General features: G+C 41.3%; 1 protein-coding gene across 3 annotated transcripts in view; it reads left to right on the top strand.

Annotated features, from left to right (window-relative positions):
• Nucleotides 1-18,844, top strand: part of Inpp5b (inositol polyphosphate-5-phosphatase B) — a 57,711-nt gene extending 38,867 nt beyond the window's left edge. For all 3 annotated transcript variants that reach the window (XM_013142326.3, XM_023560937.2, XM_063236112.1), the window contains 13 exons: nucleotides 423-539; nucleotides 1,235-1,422; nucleotides 2,944-3,055; nucleotides 5,060-5,169; nucleotides 5,928-6,063; nucleotides 9,617-9,727; nucleotides 10,543-10,705; nucleotides 11,518-11,753; nucleotides 14,068-14,181; nucleotides 15,973-16,057; nucleotides 16,436-16,563; nucleotides 17,488-17,599; nucleotides 17,873-18,844. In XM_013142326.3, the coding sequence (XP_012997780.1) occupies nucleotides 423-539; nucleotides 1,235-1,422; nucleotides 2,944-3,055; nucleotides 5,060-5,169; nucleotides 5,928-6,063; nucleotides 9,617-9,727; nucleotides 10,543-10,705; nucleotides 11,518-11,753; nucleotides 14,068-14,181; nucleotides 15,973-16,057; nucleotides 16,436-16,563; nucleotides 17,488-17,599; nucleotides 17,873-17,988 (1,728 nt within the window). In that variant the 3' untranslated portion in view covers nucleotides 17,989-18,844. The remainder of the gene's footprint in view (nucleotides 1-422; nucleotides 540-1,234; nucleotides 1,423-2,943; nucleotides 3,056-5,059; nucleotides 5,170-5,927; nucleotides 6,064-9,616; nucleotides 9,728-10,542; nucleotides 10,706-11,517; nucleotides 11,754-14,067; nucleotides 14,182-15,972; nucleotides 16,058-16,435; nucleotides 16,564-17,487; nucleotides 17,600-17,872) is intronic.
• Nucleotides 18,845-18,932: the final 88 nt, after the last annotated feature.

Raw genomic sequence — 18,932 nt, 5'->3', positions numbered from 1 at the left:
ATGCAGTACAGGCTGGCCTTGAACTTGCTTGTATACCCCAGGCTGGCCTTTAACTCATGTTAATCCTCTTGCCTCAACCTCCCAAGTTCTGGGATTACACGTATGTGCCACCATGATTGGCTCAAATAATTTATTATCCTCTCCATGACCTTTGTCATAAGCCAGTCCTAATTATCTTGCTGTTTCCAATATAAAGGTCCTCCAGAACGAGCTCTGAGTGGGAAAGATTCAGGGTCTTGGTATCTGTAAGCTTTTCGTTTATCATACAGCATGTTCAGAGAGTTAAATGGGTGATTACCTTGCCTCTTGGCATTAATTAATCCTCTAAGTCAGCTTAGACTCACTTTTCCTTTGGGGGTACTTATTCTTGTTTGCAGTTTCTCTCTAATGGCGTGACTTGAATATTTGGCTGTGTTTTCTAGGTGAAGCTCATTCGAATGGTTGGGATTATGCTGCTGTTGTATGTCAAACAGGAACATGCAGCGTACATCTCAGAAGTGGAAACTGAGACCGTAGGGACAGGAATCATGGGGAGGATGGTGAGTTCTTGGTTATAATGTGGGGCCTCACATGTCCCAATTAGAGGGCTGGATCAAGCAGACTTTTTTTTTTTCTTTTTGAGCAGATTCTTAAGAAATCATATGTTAGTAAATGTTAGTAAATTGCTGCCTGGTTTGCTCAGCTAGCACCTATCCTCATTTTTACTCAATCCTAGAGGGATCAACTCTGATTGATCCTGCTATTTAATTTATGAAGCATGGTGCAGAGACTATATTGGGCCACCAAGCCAAGCAAGAAGGCTGAAGATTTGCAGTTTCTTCTACTTCTTGAGGCTGAGTCTTCCTCTTATGTTTTCTTGCAAGAGCTGAGGTTTGTGTGGAGAGGAAAACATCTGACTGGCCTGTGATGAAGAGAGAAGACTTCTCGATTGAGGGTACCAGGCTCTGGGCTCTGCATTCCAGTGATGAGCTAGTCATTTTACCCTTGCTGATTTGCTTTCTTATCTATAGACTGTTAGATAATGACCTTGCAGGGTTATGATGAAGACTGTTTCCAACAAAACATATTAATCCCCAGGGGGCTGGGGATTTAGCTCAGCGGCATAAGCGCCTGCCTTGCAAGCAGGCAGTCGTGAGTTTGATCCCCGGTACCGATTAAAAAAAAAAAAAGTTTGCAGGATTCAATGACTGACACAATTAAGTTGTGGATTAGATTTTTTGGATCCTTTTAATAGGGTAACAAAGGAGGTGTGGCAATCAGGTTCCAATTGCACAACACCAGCATCTGCATTGTGAATTCTCACTTGGCAGCCCACATAGAAGAGTATGAGAGGAGGAACCAAGACTATAAGGACATTTGTTCTCGAATGCAGTTTTCTCAGATTGACCGAAGCCTTCCCGCTCTCACCATCAGCAAGCACGAGTGAGTCTGGGCTTCTTCCCCGTATGGCTCTCTGGGTGTGGTGTGGAGAGTTGTGGGCGCTATATCTTGTTGGGGAGGTAACTGCTAGGATGGGGTACCTGCCAGCTGTCAATTACTTGCAGATTATATCTCTTGGAGATTTTCAGTTTCCTAATATACCAGCCTCCAAACCTGTAGAATCATTCTCAGACATCATTTATCCCTGGAAAAATGTAAGATTTATTTTCATATGGATATGCCTTGACCTGGCATTGTGAGGAAAACAACCAAAGGGCAAGCATCTCAAACATAATTTTAGAAATATGTTTTAGGATTTTATTTCTGTTTTTCCAGAGCATGTGTAATGGAGAACTGGACTGTATTTGTTTGCTTCCACTTGGTCTTTTTTTTTCTCCTGATTCAACTTTACAAAGCTACAATTGCAACTACTTAGAGCATCTTGTGCATCTTTATTCATTTATTTCTAAAACTTGTTCTTTGAATTCAGAGGTTTAGAATTTCAGACCCTATAGTAACAGTAGAAGCTTATGCTACTTCTGTTACAAGGAGGAAGAAACTGTTGGGCCCTGTGGTGCTTGCCAGGGAATAAGCAAGGCACGTTTCTCATCCTGCGTGCTGCAGTGGAGCTGTCTTAGCTTGTTGATGTCCTAGACGCTGACAGGGTGGCTCTTCTCTTCCACGACTTGTGGCAGGACGCACATCTTGTAGCTGAGCTGCGCCGTGCTGGTGTACCTGCATCACACTTAGTTTATGGGATTGTAGATTGCTGGTCGGTCATCTGCTTTTAGCCTATAGATGCATTTATCTGGGGAACGTGTGTACGGCTGTGCAGATGCTCTAATGGCATGGTTGTTGGCTTCAGATTCAGCAGGATTAGACTTCAAGAGACGTGTGATGTCATTGGGGTCTTCGGTTTGCTTTTTCCTGACGCAGCTGGTGTAATAAGCCACCTGTCAAAGCTCTTCCAAGGAGTGCAGAACCAGCCAACCAGTGATACAATAGTGATTAAATCCAAGTTCCACTACAAAAGAAGGAATTTTGTTTGAGAGGAATTGTGTTTAGAAACAAAGGCTGACAGTGAGTTTTATGGACTGGGATGTACATGGAGGCAGAGGTGGCATCTTGGCATCATCTGTCTTGCAGTCCCTGGGTAATTGGCATGACTTTCAATTCTTCTTCTTCCTCTTTTTTTTTTAAACTTCATCCCAGCAGTGTCGTAAATTCTTATCTTGCTTTTAGATCTGATTAGGCCATCTTTCCAGTTGTATAAGAATGAAATCGTGAAGGAGAATTCAAGGCTACTTACAGTGAACTTTAATTGGACCAAAAAAACTTGAATTAGCAGCATGTTAGACCTGGTATTAAATAGGATGGCAAGAGAAAAAAATTCCAGAACAGCTAAGTGACTTTCCCACCCAGCTTCTAAGTGGCAGAGACTCAGAGGCCTCTGTCAGAAGCATCTGGATCGAATGGGTTAATGTCCCTCCTAAACCCTGTTACCTTTGTGCTCTGTCCTGACAGTGTGATCTTGTGGCTTGGGGACCTCAACTACAGGATAGAAGTCCTGGATGTGGAAAAAGTGAAAAAACTCATCGAAGAGAAAGCCTTTCAAACCCTGTATGCATATGATCAGGTACAGATGGCCACCGGTGTCCTCTTCAGGCAGAGGAGGAAGCCTGACTTGACAACCCTCAGCTGCACCTGCCTCAGATTGGGAGGTTTCCCTGAGGAACTGGTGCTGTCCAGGTCCTTCTCCATTTTGTCCATGTTTTTCTCTTCCGTAGCAGCCACTCATTTGCTCTTTCCTTGAGGCACCTGTCTCCTTTCAGAACAAGCTTGCTCTTTCCAATTCATTCAAGAGATCTGACATTGAGATTAATGAGGCCCAGCTTTTATAAAGAAAGTAGTTGGCATATTTACGATGATTTACTGATTTGGAGTAAGGCTCCTGCTACCTACATCCCTCTCCTCACGAAGTCTCCAGTGTGCGGGAGAACTCTCATGTACCTTCTTCACTGCCCACAGGAGGCCCTTCTGGAACCCGCTGCTCTCCACTGTCATTGTGTGACATGGCATTTGGTTCTCAGAGCATTAGCCATTTCACAGGACAGGGGAAGTCTTTTCTCTCTCTTTTCTTCTGGCTGCCTCTCAATGGATTTCATACCTGTTTAGGTGGTCAAAGTTGTTCCAAACGTTAGTTGTGTTCCTTTTTTAATCTAATCCCTCCCCACACCAGTCTTTAATAACTTAGTGTCATTATTATTTTAATCTTTCTTCTCCCTTTTTCTTTCTCAGTGCGGGTTAATGAAAGACAAGAATCTTTACAGTGTCTTTCTATATGGAATAAATTATTGATCCATTTTTTCCCCTTTCCTTGGTAAATTACTATTTAGTACCCCAGTCAGTATTCAGTATTAATTCACTGTCTTCCATATCTGTCATTTAATTCCCTCTGTGTTCTGGCCTGAGGCTTTCTTTCTTTCTTTCTTTGTTTCTTTCTTTCTTTTGTGGTACCGGGGATCGAACTCATGACCTCACGCTTGCCAGGCAGGTGCTTATGCCACTGAGCTAAATCCCCGGCCCCTGACCTGAGGCTTTCTAATTTCCCTTATAGTTTGTTACCCGTCTTTATTTGTCTTCTTTTCTGATCTTTCTTGAAGTAATAGCATCTATTTTATGTTATTTGCTTTCTAGTTGGTTTTGTCATCTGTGTATACCCATTCAAGAAGCATCAGCTTACATTCATATCTAAAGTTATTATTTCCTGTTGCCTTTTATTTTATAATGTTTTTAGGAAGTTGACAAGTGATATCCCTTGAATAGTTGACCTGGCTCCTATTTAGAGTTGACAGTTCTCATCTGTACAGTGCCGATCTTGGTGGTCAGGAAGAGGCAGGAGAATGGTAGGTTTTACGTCTTGCTGAGAGTTATCCATTAGCAGCTCCTAGAATTAGTATAATAGGAAGCCATGCACATTGGTGCACACTGTAATCCCAGCATTCAGGAGGCTGAGGGAGGAGGATCCTGACTTTGAGACCATCCTGGGCTACATAGCAAGTTCAAGGCCAGCCTAAGCTATATAGTGAGACTCTACCTTGAAAGCAAAATAGAAATAAGCTGAATAAACACACTGGGAAGGATTCTAGTTACTTTCTAAAAAATATTTTAGGCACTGTTTGACACTGACAGTTAATCTAATGACCCTATGAAGTAGGTTCTACTATAAACTCCAGATTTATAGAGCTTCCTCTAGGCCACACAATTCAATCTGACTGCAAAGTTTTGTCTCTATATTTGGAACGAGTCAAGGCACAGGTGACTTGCTTGATACTAGGAAGGGAAAACTATGTCAGGGGGTATGTAGCCCTTTTAGGGACATGTCAGTAAAACTGTACTTGGGTCTCTTGCATGCACATTTACTCTTATGAAAGAACCTTAAACACTGTTCCAGATGAAGAAATTGTCAGCTTGCACTTCTTCCTATGAATTGGTTAATTTACAATCTCACAAAATAACTTTTATTTTTTTAATGGGGCCTGTCCCCTTGGTTAGGGCTTGAATTCCAGATTGGTTCCCTTTTCTGTTCAAGATTTAACCTTTTTATTCTGAAGTATTTTTTTCCTGTCCTTTTGTATAGTTAAAAATTCAAGTGGCTGCCAAGACTGTCTTTGATGGCTACACAGAGGGAGAGATCACATTCCAGCCTACATATAAGTATGACACTGGCTCCGATGATTGGGATACCAGGTAGGTCCACCTTGGGATTAAGCACATGGAAATTCTGGGAATTTTGGGAAGTACTTGCTCTAATGGACCTGCAGAAGAATATTACTTTCTTGTGACTCTTTCCCCATCTTTCCCACATATATTTATATTTGACTTAGACTTTGCTTCATAATAAGTCTTGATCCTGATTTGCTTTTCAGTTATGCTTAGATGAGACGATTTTATCTAACTTGGCTTGTACTTGATCATTAGGTACTAGTTAGTATTTTTATTAGTGTTTACTGTGCACCACACACTATTTGATAGTCATTTTTATCACCTTATTTATTTGTGTAAATTAATCCTCCTAACAACCTGTTGCGATGGGTATGATTTTTTTTTTATCCTTACTTTATGAAGTTGGGTACTGAGGCATAGAAAAATCAAACTGTCCTAAACAAGCAGAGGCAGACAGTAGGAAGTTAAAGCCTGTTCTCTTAACCACCTTCTTTTAGGTACTTTCTCTTATATTGTATTTTTACTCTTTTCCTATCTTCATAGGAGGGGAAAGAGCAGAGAATCAGTCTAAACTGTGTTGGGCTTTTGTAGTTCCTTTGCATGATTCCCACAGGACATACGTTATTCCTTGGTGAGCCTGCTTTGGCTCTGTCATCGCAGATAACTGGGCTACATAGATTCGAAGGCTGTGCTTCACTGATACTTTCCAGAGCTGGGGCACTAGCAAGGAAGTGAGCACGGCTGTTTCTGTGAGTGTTCCCAGCATGGGCTTTTCATTTCAGTGAGAAGTGTCGTGCTCCTGCCTGGTGTGACCGGATCCTGTGGAAAGGGAAGAACATCACTCAGCTGAGTTACCAGAGCCACATGGCCTTGAAGACCAGTGACCACAAGCCTGTCAGCTCAGAGTTTGACATTGGGGTAGGTGGGCAGCTGATACCTATTGTACTCATGAGGAACAGATTTTCACACACTAATTTTGACCATCTCCTCTGCCCTTGCATGTGAGAAAGCTCCTTTTAAAAATTGTTCAGAGCTGGGCATGGTGTCACACGCCTATAGACCCAGCATTTGGGAGGCTGAGGTGTGAGGATCGTGAATTCAAGACCAGCCTGAACCACATAATGCAACCCTTTGTCAAAAAACCAAAAAAAAGTTTATTTAAATGAATTGATTTTAAAATTTATTGCCCCATGCTGGGCGTGGTGGCTCATGCCTGTAATTCCAGCACTCAGGAGGCTGAGGTGGGAGGATCATTGCGAGTTCAAGACCAGCCTGGGCTACAAAGTGAGCTCAAGGCCAGCCTGAACTGCGTAGGGAGACCTTGTCTCAAAAAAGACAAAAAAAGAAAAAAAGAAAAAAAATTTACGGCCCGCAACAATTAGATGGTAGCAACAGTAACCATCATTTTGTTATTGTTGTAGTTTAGGTTGCTGGGTTTTTTTTTTTTTCCACTATCATTTATTATTTTTAATTTATCCCCATCATTTATTGAGTACTGTATTAGATGGAGCTCTCCAGGGAAACAGAACCTATAGATCTACTGAAAGAAATTAATTTAGGCAGTGACTCTTGTGATTGTGGGGTTGGCAGTTCTAAAATCTGCAAACTATACTAGCAGAGTAGAAATGCCAGGAGTCCAAAGGCAGTCTGGAGGAAGAATAAATGTAATGAGTAATTATTTTGGTATAGATGTATATATTTATATAAATGGAAGTTCCCTTTTGCTGTATCTTTCCAGACCTTCCTTTACACACTTAGAAGTTGGTCAGCATTCTATATGTAGCATTTAGGATATCCTCCCCACTTTTCTTTTTGGTCACATTATACATATTATTCTAAGAACATCTTACAAATAGATCACATGATACATATTACTCTTTTTTTTAAATTTTTATTTATTTATCTATTTATTTTTATCGGTACTGGGGATTGAACTCACGACCTTGCAAGGCTTGCAAGGCAGGTTCTTATGCCGCTGAGCTAAATCCCCAGCTCCCCCCCCTTTTTTTTTAATTTTTAATTTATACATATTACTCTAAGAGCATCTCTTTTTTTCCTCCCACAAAAATATCTTAGGAATTATTTTTTATTTTACTTTATTTTAATTAATTAATTAGGTATCAGGGATCAAACTTAAAACCTCACACTGCCAGCTATCCCCAGCCCTTTAGGAGTCATTTTCATGTCAATAAAGGTATATCTTCTTAGCATGGAGCCTGGTGGCCCATGTCTGTAATCCCAGCACTCAGGAGGCTGAGGTAGGCGGATTACTGTGAGTTGAGGCCAGCATGGTCTACCAAGTGAGCTCAAGGCCAGCCTGAACTATGTAGTGAAACCCTGCCTCAAATAAATAAACTAAATAAATAAATAAAATAAAATAAAAGTAGATCTTTCTCCTCATTTTTTATTGTTATTGTTACTTTTATTGCCTAATTGGGGATTGAATGTTATTATTATTGCATTATTGGGGCCTTTGCGTACATTTTCAGTCTTTGTTTATTTTTAATTTTGAGACCAGTTTTTAAGTTGTCAAATTACCCAGGCTGGGCTCGAATTTGCGATCTTCTGGTTTAGCCTACTAGAGTGCTGGTATTATAGGTATGTACCACCATGCCTCATCCTGCTTGTTTTTTTTTTTTTTTTTTTTTTTTTAAGTTATATATATTTTTTTCTAACCAAAAAAAAACAAGTTCAAAATTAGGTTATGAACTGGGCAGCCTGAACCTATTCAGAGAGACCCTGTCTAAAAAATATAAACAGTAGATTTAGCTCAGTGGTTCAGTGCCTGCCTGGCAAGAATGAGGCCCTGAGTTTGCTTCCTGGTCCCAAAACAAAACCAAAAAACACCAACCTAAACCAAACAAACAAAAAAAATGGACATGCCTTCAGGCCTACTTTCCCCTGAATGGGTCCAGTTTACCAGCCAATGTATCACCTCATCAAAACTCACCACCTCAGGGGTGTGGTGGCACATACCTATACTCCTGGCACTTGAGAGGCTGAGGCAGAAGGATTGCTGTGAGTTTGAGACCACCCTGGGCTACATCACTATGTTCGAGGCCAGCTGAACTGCATGGCGAGACCCTGTTTTGAAAAACCAAAACCAAACAAACAAACAAAAAAAAAACACTTCACCACCTCCAACAACCCCATCAATTTGCTTCAATACCCTTGTTCCAAAGGAATGAAGCAGCCCTTCTTAAAGAAATGCCTCTAGGTCATCTTTACAACATTTCTCTGACCAGGACTCTAACCTGTGTCACTGAATACAGCCCAAGTAGAGCCTCATAGGCAAAGATCTGCCTATTACTATTACTATTATGTTTTTTTTTTTTTGTACCGGGGATTGAACTGAGACCTAATGCTTGCCAGGCAGGTGCTTATGTCGCTGAGCTAAATCCCTGGCCCTTGCCTATTATTTTTAAAGGCTGCAAACTATTCTGTATTATGGATAAACCATAATTTAGTGATGATCATGTGTTTTCAAAGTTTTATATGCAGTGCTATAGTGACCATCCTTCACATATATTTTTATATGTGGAATTGTATAATGCAATCCTTAGAGGTGATATTAATGATTCAAAGAAAATTATATTCTAACTGAATGCTGTGGTGCATGTCTGCAGTCCCAGGAACCCAGATGGACTGCTTGAGCCCAAGAGTTCAAAGGCAGCATGGGCAACATAGCAAAACTCCATTAAAAAAAAAAGTTTTAAAATTTATTTTATCCTGCTGAATTATCCTACCAACAGTTCTTACCATTTGACACTTTTACTATGTGTAAGCTTATTTTACCATACCCTTGCTAATATTGGATTTTACCCCTTAAATTTTTGACAAGCAAATAAAAAGAGTTTTACCATTGTTTGTTACATTTCCTTAATTACTAGTGAGTTTGGCCTCTGTTCATTCATGTATAGTCTATTTGTATTTTGTCAGTGACTTCTGGGTTGCTTGTAGTACCAGTTCTTGAGGGTATGGGTAGAGGCATATCGGAATCTATGAAGATATAGGTAATTTGAAAAAAGTCTAATGAATGTTACAGTTAAAGTTTTTTTTGAGAATAAAAAAGGTTTGTAATTCACAATACAGAAAGTACAGCCCGGATTGTGTGAAAAAGCTTGGAAATGCTGCATTAAATCAAAGCCCTAGAAACATTTCTTACTGCTGGCCTGTGGATGGCAGCAAGCAAGACAGCTTCGCACCTAGCATCTTTCTGCTGTGAGGCTGTAGCTGACAGGCTCTCACTCCTGCGTCTTCTCTCTGTGGGTTAGGAAGCAGGCGACTTTACCACGGCTGAGGATCAACCAGGTTTCTTGTTAGTTGGGTTCTCCGTTAGTTAATTAAATGTATTTAGCCTTCACTTGCTGCATTGTTGTTAACTGTTACTTCCAACACCATCAATGTCCTCAATACTGAGAAAGAGGAAATAGGCAGAAACCTCAGACTGTCTGTGCTATTTTTCTTTTAGGTAAAAGTCATCAATGATGAGCTCTACAGGAAGACTCTGGAGGAAATTGTTCACTCCCTTGATAAGATGGAAAATGCCAACATTCCTTCTGTGTCTCTCTCTAAGCGAGAGGTAGGGAGACATGTTAAGAATATTAGCACTGGGCTCTTCTCTTCCTAGAACTTAAGTGTCCCTCATTTATCTCATTCTAAGCTGTAGCTCAGAATTTCCAGGGGCAGCTGTCATGTTTTTGGACTCCTGTTTTCTTGACAGACTGCTTCTAGATAAAGTGAGGCTGATGGTAGCAGAAGGCAGAGGTTCTTGGCTTAGATTATATTCGTGACCCATCTTCTAAACCAGAAGATAATCTGAAAGGTGCTTTGTTTGATTTTAGATTAACAGGTGTGTATTTTTTGCAATGAGTTTGTCTTCCTACTGATGTTTTACTTGGAGATTAAATTGAATTTGGATCCACATGAGTTGATGAAAGGGAAAAATAGAGAAAAGTGATGGGCCAATTAGAGCTAAGGTTTTTCATGGCAGAGCCACAGCGTAGGTCAAAGTTGGCAAAAGCACACAGTCAATCAAATGGACATTTATGGTAAAGGCACTTTTAATCCCTAGATGTCCAGCTACTTGCAAGGGTGAACTTGTTCTTCATGTCGAGGAATAGAATTTGTGAAAAGCATTTTAGAAATGTTTTTTGGTATTAAAAATGTAAGGTTTAATTCCTTCAGGAAATATACGTAAAAAAACAACTTGAGTTTTTGGAGTTTGGGGAGTTTGGGTTTAAACACAGAGAACTGGCTGTGGCCTCCTGGTAAATACCTAAGGAGAAACATTTCAAAGAGATGGTCCTTCGTTTTCTTCCCAGGGCAAGTTGGGGTGGCTGGGCATGGTGTCCAGGAGAGGACACTGGTTCTGACTGGTCCTGGGCCTGTTCCCAGTTCTGTTTTCAGAATGTGAAGTACATGCAATTGCAAGTAGAGTCCTTTACAATTCACAATGGACAAGTACCCTGCCAGTTTGAATTCATCAACAAACCAGATGAAGAGTCGTACTGTAAGCAGTGGCTGACTGCCAACCCCAGTCGAGGGTTTCTCCTGCCAGGTGAGGCCTCTGTTCCTGGGTTCCTTGTTTCTTGTTGGGGGACCCTGTCTTTGCTGTTTTCTTAAAATAAGCCTTTTGCTTCTGAGTGTTTCGTTTTCCGCTTGAAACTACTTTTTAAAACCCTCTGACTGAACCCATCCATAAATAAAATATAAAATAGTGAGGAACATATGTTTAGTTTCAAAAGTATTTTCAGTCATTTATATGTTTCATAATTTCACAGAAAGAGAAAACTTAAGATTAATGTAAAGCAGATGCTGCTGTTAAAGGAGCTGTTTCCATTGTTTGTCTTACTGTAGTCAATTCCCAGTTACATGCTTTTGTGGAGAAAAATAATGGAGTGGTAATTCAGAAACTGTATCTGGCCATAGAATGTACTGTCTGTGTCTCCCCTGACTTCTCCTTTGCACCCTGTGAGCTACGGTGTGGCAGAAGGATCATCGTGTTTTGTGGACGGTTTACAGGCTGATAATTGTGTTCTGTTTCCACTGGATCGGGGATCTTCGTCTTACCTGCTGCAGGGAAGGCTCTTTGATCTGTGCCTTCTTGTTGTATTAATGCTTTTAGCTTGAGCCATGTTACTTAGTGCATGCTTTTTTTTTTTATATTTGTCTATTCAGATGTTTTTGTTTTCATAGTCCCAGTTGGACCAGGAGCCCCTTGTTCTTGTGTTTCCTGAGCTCATGGATACTCATGGATTGATACCATTTATTTCCTTTTCCTAACACGTTATGCCTTACTGTCTTCCCTCCTATCTCCTTTGCCCCTTTCCTCCCTAACCAACATTACTCTTTTTAACACTTTCTCTGCAGATTCTGACATTGAGATTGAATTGGAACTCTTTGTAAATAAGACTACAGCTACAAAGCTCAACTCAGGTGAAGACAAAATTGAGGACATTCTGGTTTTGCACTTGGACAGGGGAAAAGACTACTTTTTGTCTGTGTCTGGAAACTACCTGCCCAGCTGTTTTGGGTCTCCCATTCACACTTTGTGCTACATGAGGCAGCCAATCTTGGATCTACCACTTGAAACTGTCAGTGAGCTGGTGAGTGACATGGCAACGTGTGGAACTGAGTTGCAGCACAGCCAGTCAAACAAACTGCTCCTATGCCTACCTCCCTTGGGATTTAAGAGTTCTTTGGCTGGCCTGGGGATAGAGCTCAGCACCACAGCACCTGCCTGGCAAGCGTGGTTTTGCATTCAGTCCCTGGTACCAAAGAAATAAAAAAGATTTCTTCAGCCTCCTATAGCTTGCTTAGCATATCAGCCATGTATTGCTATGCCACAAGTCCACCCGCAAACTGAAACAACATTGAGCTGTTTCTCATGACTCTGTTGGTTTCTTCTGTTGGTCTTCCCTGGCTCACTTATGCCGCTGTAATCAGGTGGTAGCTGTGATAGCTGGAGGGTCCTTTCTCACATGTCTTGAGTTTTGGGCTGATATCTGGGCTCTCAAAATTCAAGGGGGTGCTGGGCATGGTGGCACACAACCGTAATCCCAGCACTTGGGAGGCAAGGGCAGGAAGAGCCCCTTGAGTTTGAGTCAGGCCTGGGTTAAATAGTGAGTTCAGGGCCAGTCTGAACTATATAGACCCAGTCTCAAAAGGAAAAAAAAAAAAAAGAAGAAAAAAGCTCACTCAGGTGTGTACATGTGATGGCAAGAGCACAAGAGCTGAAGTGGCCCCTTGTGGCATTCCTCTGAAGGTTGCACCACACCACTTGTGTCATATTTCATGGTTCCTAGCATGCTGTGAAGCCACCTTAAATTCTATGGGTGGGGAAAGACTCCATCTTTGGTAGGAAAAGTTGCAGAATATGGTTATGTTTTTCAGTCTTTCACACCTACTACATGTCTTAGACCCTTTGCTTGGATAACAGAATACTATAGACTCAAAACATTTATTTGTCACAGTTCTAGAAACTGGGAAGTCCAACACAAAGACATTTATACATTTGGTGTCTGGTGACACCTTTTGATTTTTAGAGAAGCGGCTTCTCCCTGAGTCTTCACATGGTAGAAAAGCTGAGGGAGTTCTCTGAGGTCTTTTGTAAGAGTGTGGCAACTGGCTGCAGCTCTAGATGTTCCTGGGGGGAAGCACCGTGAGAGGATGAGAAAATAAAAGAGACAAAGCTGAGGTCGGGTGAAGCCCTCTTTCCTGATGGGAGAGCAGGGACTGCTCAACTACTGTAGCACCTTTATTTATACACTCAAGGATGATGTCAGTTTCCACCCCGCTGCCTATCAGTTTGTTTTCCTGGCTGACCTTGGTCCCTTGCCTTCTTGGCTTGTTTAGGTGACTTGCTTGGGTTCTCTGTGTTTCCAGGGCTGGTCTTGCTTTAGCCCCACATGTGATCCAGCTTCAAGGGCTCTCTACATAAGAGTATTAATCCCATTCATGACTGCATAGACTTTATGGGTAAGCACTTCCCAAAAAGACTCACATCCAGATACCCTCACACTGGTGATCAGGATCCAACATCCTGATCACCAGTTTGATAGTGGTAGGGAACATAGACAGTCAGTCCATAACAATACATTAGAAAAACAAATCCTTGAACTCTAATGATGAGAGTTCTCTGGCCCATGACATTATTCATTTTTTAAAGTCACTACTTGTTAGGTTGTCATCCTAAACTAAATTCACTGAAAGCTAAAAGGCCCCAATGCAGACAATTGTAATACAGAGGAACTACTCTGGAGCAGATTTATGGTAGTACCTGTGTGTTCCCCCAATATATTTTCTAATTTAGAAACTTTTGAATTATCATCCCCATTATATTGATGAAAATAGAGGCCCAAATCAAGGAAAATGATTTGTTACGTGTTATATGGTGGATTAACATAGTTTAGGATATAGATCCTGAACTCAAATTTTTGGGCTTGCAAGTCTGTACTCTTTCCTCAGACCACATCACCTCTCTGGTTCTGACAGTAATAGGCTATAAGCATGATTGTTTTTCTAAGAAAATTGTGCATATTCCACCTGACTCACTGAAACTGCTTGCCATAACTCTCCTGATTCTCAAAAGTCACCTTGTTTTGTTCTGTTTTGTTTTGTGTTGAGAAAGGGCTTCACTGGGCAGCTCATGCTAGCCTTGAACTCACTATGTATGTAGTCTAGCAGGCTGGCCTTCAACTCACAGTGATCCTCCTGTCTCAGCCTTCCAAGTTCTGGGATTACAGCTGTGCACCACCACTCCTGACCATAAAGTCATCTTTTGTCCCAGAGTTGTATCATCTGATTTCATTTTTGTTCATGTTTGGTTAAGGGCATTGAAATTTTTCTCTTTTTCTATGGGTTTACTGTCCCCACGTTCCATCAGTGTGTCACCTTGTCTTTGTTTTTCTTTATTTTTAGACTCTGATGCCAGTACAGACTGAAGATGATGGAAGCCGGTTGGAGAGCCCTATGGAAATCCCCAAAGAGCTCTGGATGATGGTGGATTACCTGTACAGAAATGCTATCCAGCAGGTAAGTTGTGGTTAGGCAGTCAGGCTAACTGAAACCAAGCTACCTGGAGAAAGATCATCAGCCCTGAGAACCCTTTGCATAGAAAGCTTTTGCCCAGAAGAACCTGTGGACAGCTGTTTCCCTGCCCCCTAGGGGGTTGGAAGTGGGTGGAGAGATTGATTTTGTACCATGTTTGATAGTGCAGTGAGAACCTGCTTGGCATGCGGCAGTGACTACCCACAAGGGAAGACACCACTCCCAGCAGCATGTTCCTTTCCTGGATTTTCCCCCCTTCCACCATAGAAACCAGTCTGAAGGCCTCCAGGGATATCCTCCTGCTCTCCTTTGCTTCTGGGAATGGGAGGGGCTGACTTGTTGAGAAGCCTAGTAGAGGGGGAAGACTTCATGGAGCACCCAGGCTTCATTTCTAGAGTGACTTAGGCAAGCTTTGTGGGGTCAGTTGGTTGGTTTAACTGACCTGTTATATGTAGGTTTCACAGAGACCTATATGAGTTATAATTCCCCAGCAACTTTTTTTTTTGGTCATGTTTGGGATCAAACCCAAATGCTCCACCGCATTGCTACAGCTGTAGCTCAGCAGTGTTCACTCTTTTTTTTTTTTTTTTGTCTTTTTCATTTTTATCGGTACCAGGGATCGAACTCACGACAGCCTGCTAGCAAGGCAGGTACTTATGCCGCTGAGCTAAATCCCCAGCCCCCAGCAGTGTTCACTCTTATGTTCTGGTTCATTTTTCCCCCTCACATTTAGTGGGTGTTGTAATGCACTGTTCTAAGTGTTTCACTACTTTGCCTCATTCAGTTTTCATAGTAGCTTTCAGATGAGGAAACATGCCCAGAAACGTAGATAAAATAACCTGGTCAAGGATCCCAAGTGAATGGTGGACCTTTGGCTTCTTATGTAGAAGTCACATTGTTTTGTTTTGTTTCATTTTTGTTTGTTTGTTTTGTTTGAGACAAAGTCTCACTATGCAGGCTTTGAGTTCATTTGTAGCCCAGGTTGGTCTCAAACTTGTAAGGATACCCCTGCCTCAAGTTTATTTCATTTTATACATGTATTTTTTTCCCTAGTTAATCCCAAGATACATAAATATTCTTAAGCATTGCAAGATACATAAATATTCTTAAGTTTTCTCATGTTGTGTTGCTTTTTTTTTTTTTTTTTTTTGTCTTTTTCGTTTTTATAGGTACCAGGGATCAAACTCATGACTGTCTGCTTGCAAGGCAGGCGCTTATGCCACTGAGCTAAATCTCCAGCCCCGTTGCTTTTGTTTTGTTTTTACTTGTTTCTTTGGTTATTTTTTGAGACAGGGTCTCACTCTGTAGTTCAGGCTGTCCTTGAACTCACTCGATAGCCCAGGTTGGCCTTGAACTTGAGGCAGTCTTCCCGAGTGCAGGCATGTGGCATCATGCCTGGCTTTCTATGCTGAATCTTGTCTTATGTGGTGTGCCCTACCTGTCATTTTATTATAGATGCTTAAAATTTACTGTAAAAACATTTTTGGGAAGGCCCACAAGATCAGTTAGCCACAGCAGCCTAAACCACATTGTTTATCAGGGTGATTCGGGGGTCTCCCTACACAGCGCCTTTTTGTACTCTGATGATATATATATATTTTTTGTCTTTTTCCTTTTTATCGGTACCAGGGATCGAACTCACAACTGCCTGCTTGCAAGGCAGGCGCTTATGCTGCTGAGCTAAATCCCCAGCCCTACTCTGATGATATTGATAGATCAGGAAATCATTGCTGACTTTCTGAAAAAACTAATTGATTTGTGACTTCCCTTTTGCAGGAAGATTTGTTTCAACAGCCAGGCCTGAGGTTGGAATTTGAACATATCAGGGACTGTTTGGATACTGGAATGATTGATAACCTCTGTATCCTTCAGGCATTCAGTAGTGTGTGTGTGTGTGTGTGTGTGTGTGTGTGTGTGTGTGAGAGAGAGAGAGAGAGAGAGGTGAGAAAAGGGAAATAATATTTTAAACTTCAAGTCTGATGCTGTGTTTCCAGGGATCATGTTTTTCCTAACTAAAGTTTATATAAAGAAGATTTTACCACTTTAATCAACTAATATAGCAGGAACTCAGCAAGGCCTGGCTTATCTGACAGACACTTTGATATGTCAGGCTGGCATCCTAACTCTAAATAGAGAGCCTGACTGAGCAGGAGTACTTCTAGCATGTTTTTGTCCCCGGCTCTTCTCCTAACCAGGGGTGGGAAACCAACATCACCTTTCCTTAATGATGGGCCAAAAGCTGCTAGCAATCATTCTGTAGCTGAAGCCTTGCTGCTTTTCCTGGAGAGCCTGCCAGAGCCTGTGATCTGTTACAATGCCTACCACAGCTGCCTGGAGTGTTCTGGTAATTACACAGCGAGCAAACAGGTGAGAGGAGGCACAGAACATCACTGTGTAATGTGGCTCTCCCTGGGCCCAGGAGGCCTGATGGAACAAATGGACACAGCTCCTTAGTGCCGTGTCTTAGAAACCTAATACTCTATGCTTTCTTCTCAAACCAGTTCTTCCTCTTGGGTTCATTTTTCTTTTAATAGCATCAGCCTTAATTCTAATGACTCAACCCTGAAACCTGAGTCATTTCTGACTCTTTCTTTTCTTCCTTTCCAACATAGTCAGGCCTGTTGATCTATCACCATCCTCTCTCCTCTATTCTCATTCTACTTACCTTGGTTTAGTGCCGTACATTTGGGCTCTATCTCTGCGGGTTTATTTTGTATATTGCCAGCCAGTGATGCATCGGAAAGTTCTCATCATGTTGGTCAAAACCCATACATAGCTCTCCATGGTCAATTAGTAATTTTCTTAAATATTCAGAATTTTCTTCAATTTAGCCTAATAGCCTTTAGCCTTCCACAATACTTATACTTGACAGAATAGTATAGAAAACTTGACAATAATAGAGGTTGAAGAGCCTCACCCCAAATCCACTGAATCGGAATATCTTCTGCAATGTATTTTGTGTAAGTTTCCCAGGTGGTAGCTGAGATATCCATTGACATTTGGCCTTAAAACCTATTAAAAGGGTTATACTCTTACCTTTATAGGGCTCCCTTGCTTTATAGGTCCAGTTTTGTCTTATACTCAAGACTAAACTGTCTTCTATTTTCTTAAGTTATGTCAGAACATAGAGCAAGAAGTCTGACCTCTTAAATTCGTTTGCCGTTTGACCAATGCCTCTCTTACGCCAAGTACAGTTTTCTGTTTCCTATCTTACTCATGTTCATAGATTATGTACTCAGGTCCTGAAATGTAGGCAAACTGACAGAGGAATCCCAATTCTTTCTCTTTCAGGTCATTTTTACTCTCCCTACATTCCACAAAAATGTCTTCAACTACTTAATGGCATTTTTGCAAGAGTTGCTGAAAAATTCAGCAAAAAATCATTTGGATGAGAATATTCTAGGTAAGTAGCCAGCAAAGTAAGTGTCTAGAAAGCATCTCTGTAAAATGGTTCATTATGAGACAAGAGATTGAGGAGGGTCCTGCCTGGGCTTATTACAGTAGGATTTAAATTTTAAGCTCTGAGCAAAGTTTACACTCAAGTAATTTTTTGCTTTGTGTGTTTCAAAGCAGAAAATACTGTTCTTTGGTATCTGCTTCTCTGCTCCTAAAAACATAAGAATAAGTAATACTGTCTGTATTGCTGAATCATTTGTTTTCTTTTCTTTTCATATAGCAAGCATATTTAGCAGTTTATTGCTTCGAAACCCAGCTGGTCACCAAAATCTTGAAATGGCAGATAAGAAGAAGGCTCAAGAGTTTATTCATCAGTTTCTCTGCAACACACTCTGAACCTCTCCATCTCGTCCTTTTTTTACTGGAAGCAGCCAATTGCCAGCCCCTCTGGTCTCAGCTCAAGTGATGCCTTAAGATGATACGAACCCACCTGGAAGCAAGCATGGCAGCTACCTGATTCCTGAGCCAAGACCTCCCCCATCCTGCCATCGGTTAGAATGCTCAGTGCTGACTTGTGAAGACGTGGGGGAAATCTACCACAATAAAACTGACATTTGGTGTTCAACTTTAGTTAATACAGTTTCTATTAATTCTTTATTATTTTACAAAATTTAGGCCAGGTGTGGTGTTGTCCATAATCCCAGAGCTTGGGAGGTTGAGGCAGGAGGATCATGAATTAAATGCCAACCTGGGCTACCTAGCAAGTTCAAGGCCATTTGGAATACATAGACTCAGAAAAAGAAAGAAAATGACTATTTATGCTCATTCAGCCTTGCTCCAGGGCATAGTTAATGCCATCCATGTAGCCTGGGCTGAGCTCTTTACAATCAGATATTTGAATAAACGTTGAAGTCCTAAAAGAAAAATGAGTCAGACTTCAAGAGTTCAGGTGGACAGTCCTGGATAAATAAGCGTCAGCCACTGTTTAGGCTTCCATTGGCCAGTCTGAGGATGTGTATTCATGCATATGGAAACGCTACCCCTTTCCTCTTCAGATACAGCTCAGTAATTCTGAGGCTGGTCACTCAGCTAGGGAGAGCAGTACAGTGGCTTAAAGTTGAAAACAGTGAAGAAATGCCTGTTCCGCTAAAGCAAGTGAGAATGTCTAGGCCAGCAAATCCTCCAAACTGTGTATTATGCATCTCCTCCATGTATGTAATATATTTTAATGATAAATGTATTTTTAACAGTGGTTGTTGTGTTTTTTTTCTTAAGAGATGGCATTCTTTGACAGTTGGGCCTCTGTGGTTTAAGCATTGAGACAGCTGATCAGAAATCAA

Source organism: Cavia porcellus, unplaced genomic scaffold (genome assembly GCF_034190915.1).
Source record: "Cavia porcellus strain 051 isolate PalLab524CR breed Dunkin Hartley unplaced genomic scaffold, mCavPor4.1 scaffold_25, whole genome shotgun sequence".
Taxonomy (NCBI): domain Eukaryota; kingdom Metazoa; phylum Chordata; class Mammalia; order Rodentia; family Caviidae; genus Cavia; species Cavia porcellus.
Note: the sequence above shows the minus strand (reverse complement) of the source record. Positions and strands in the feature narration are given on the sequence as shown.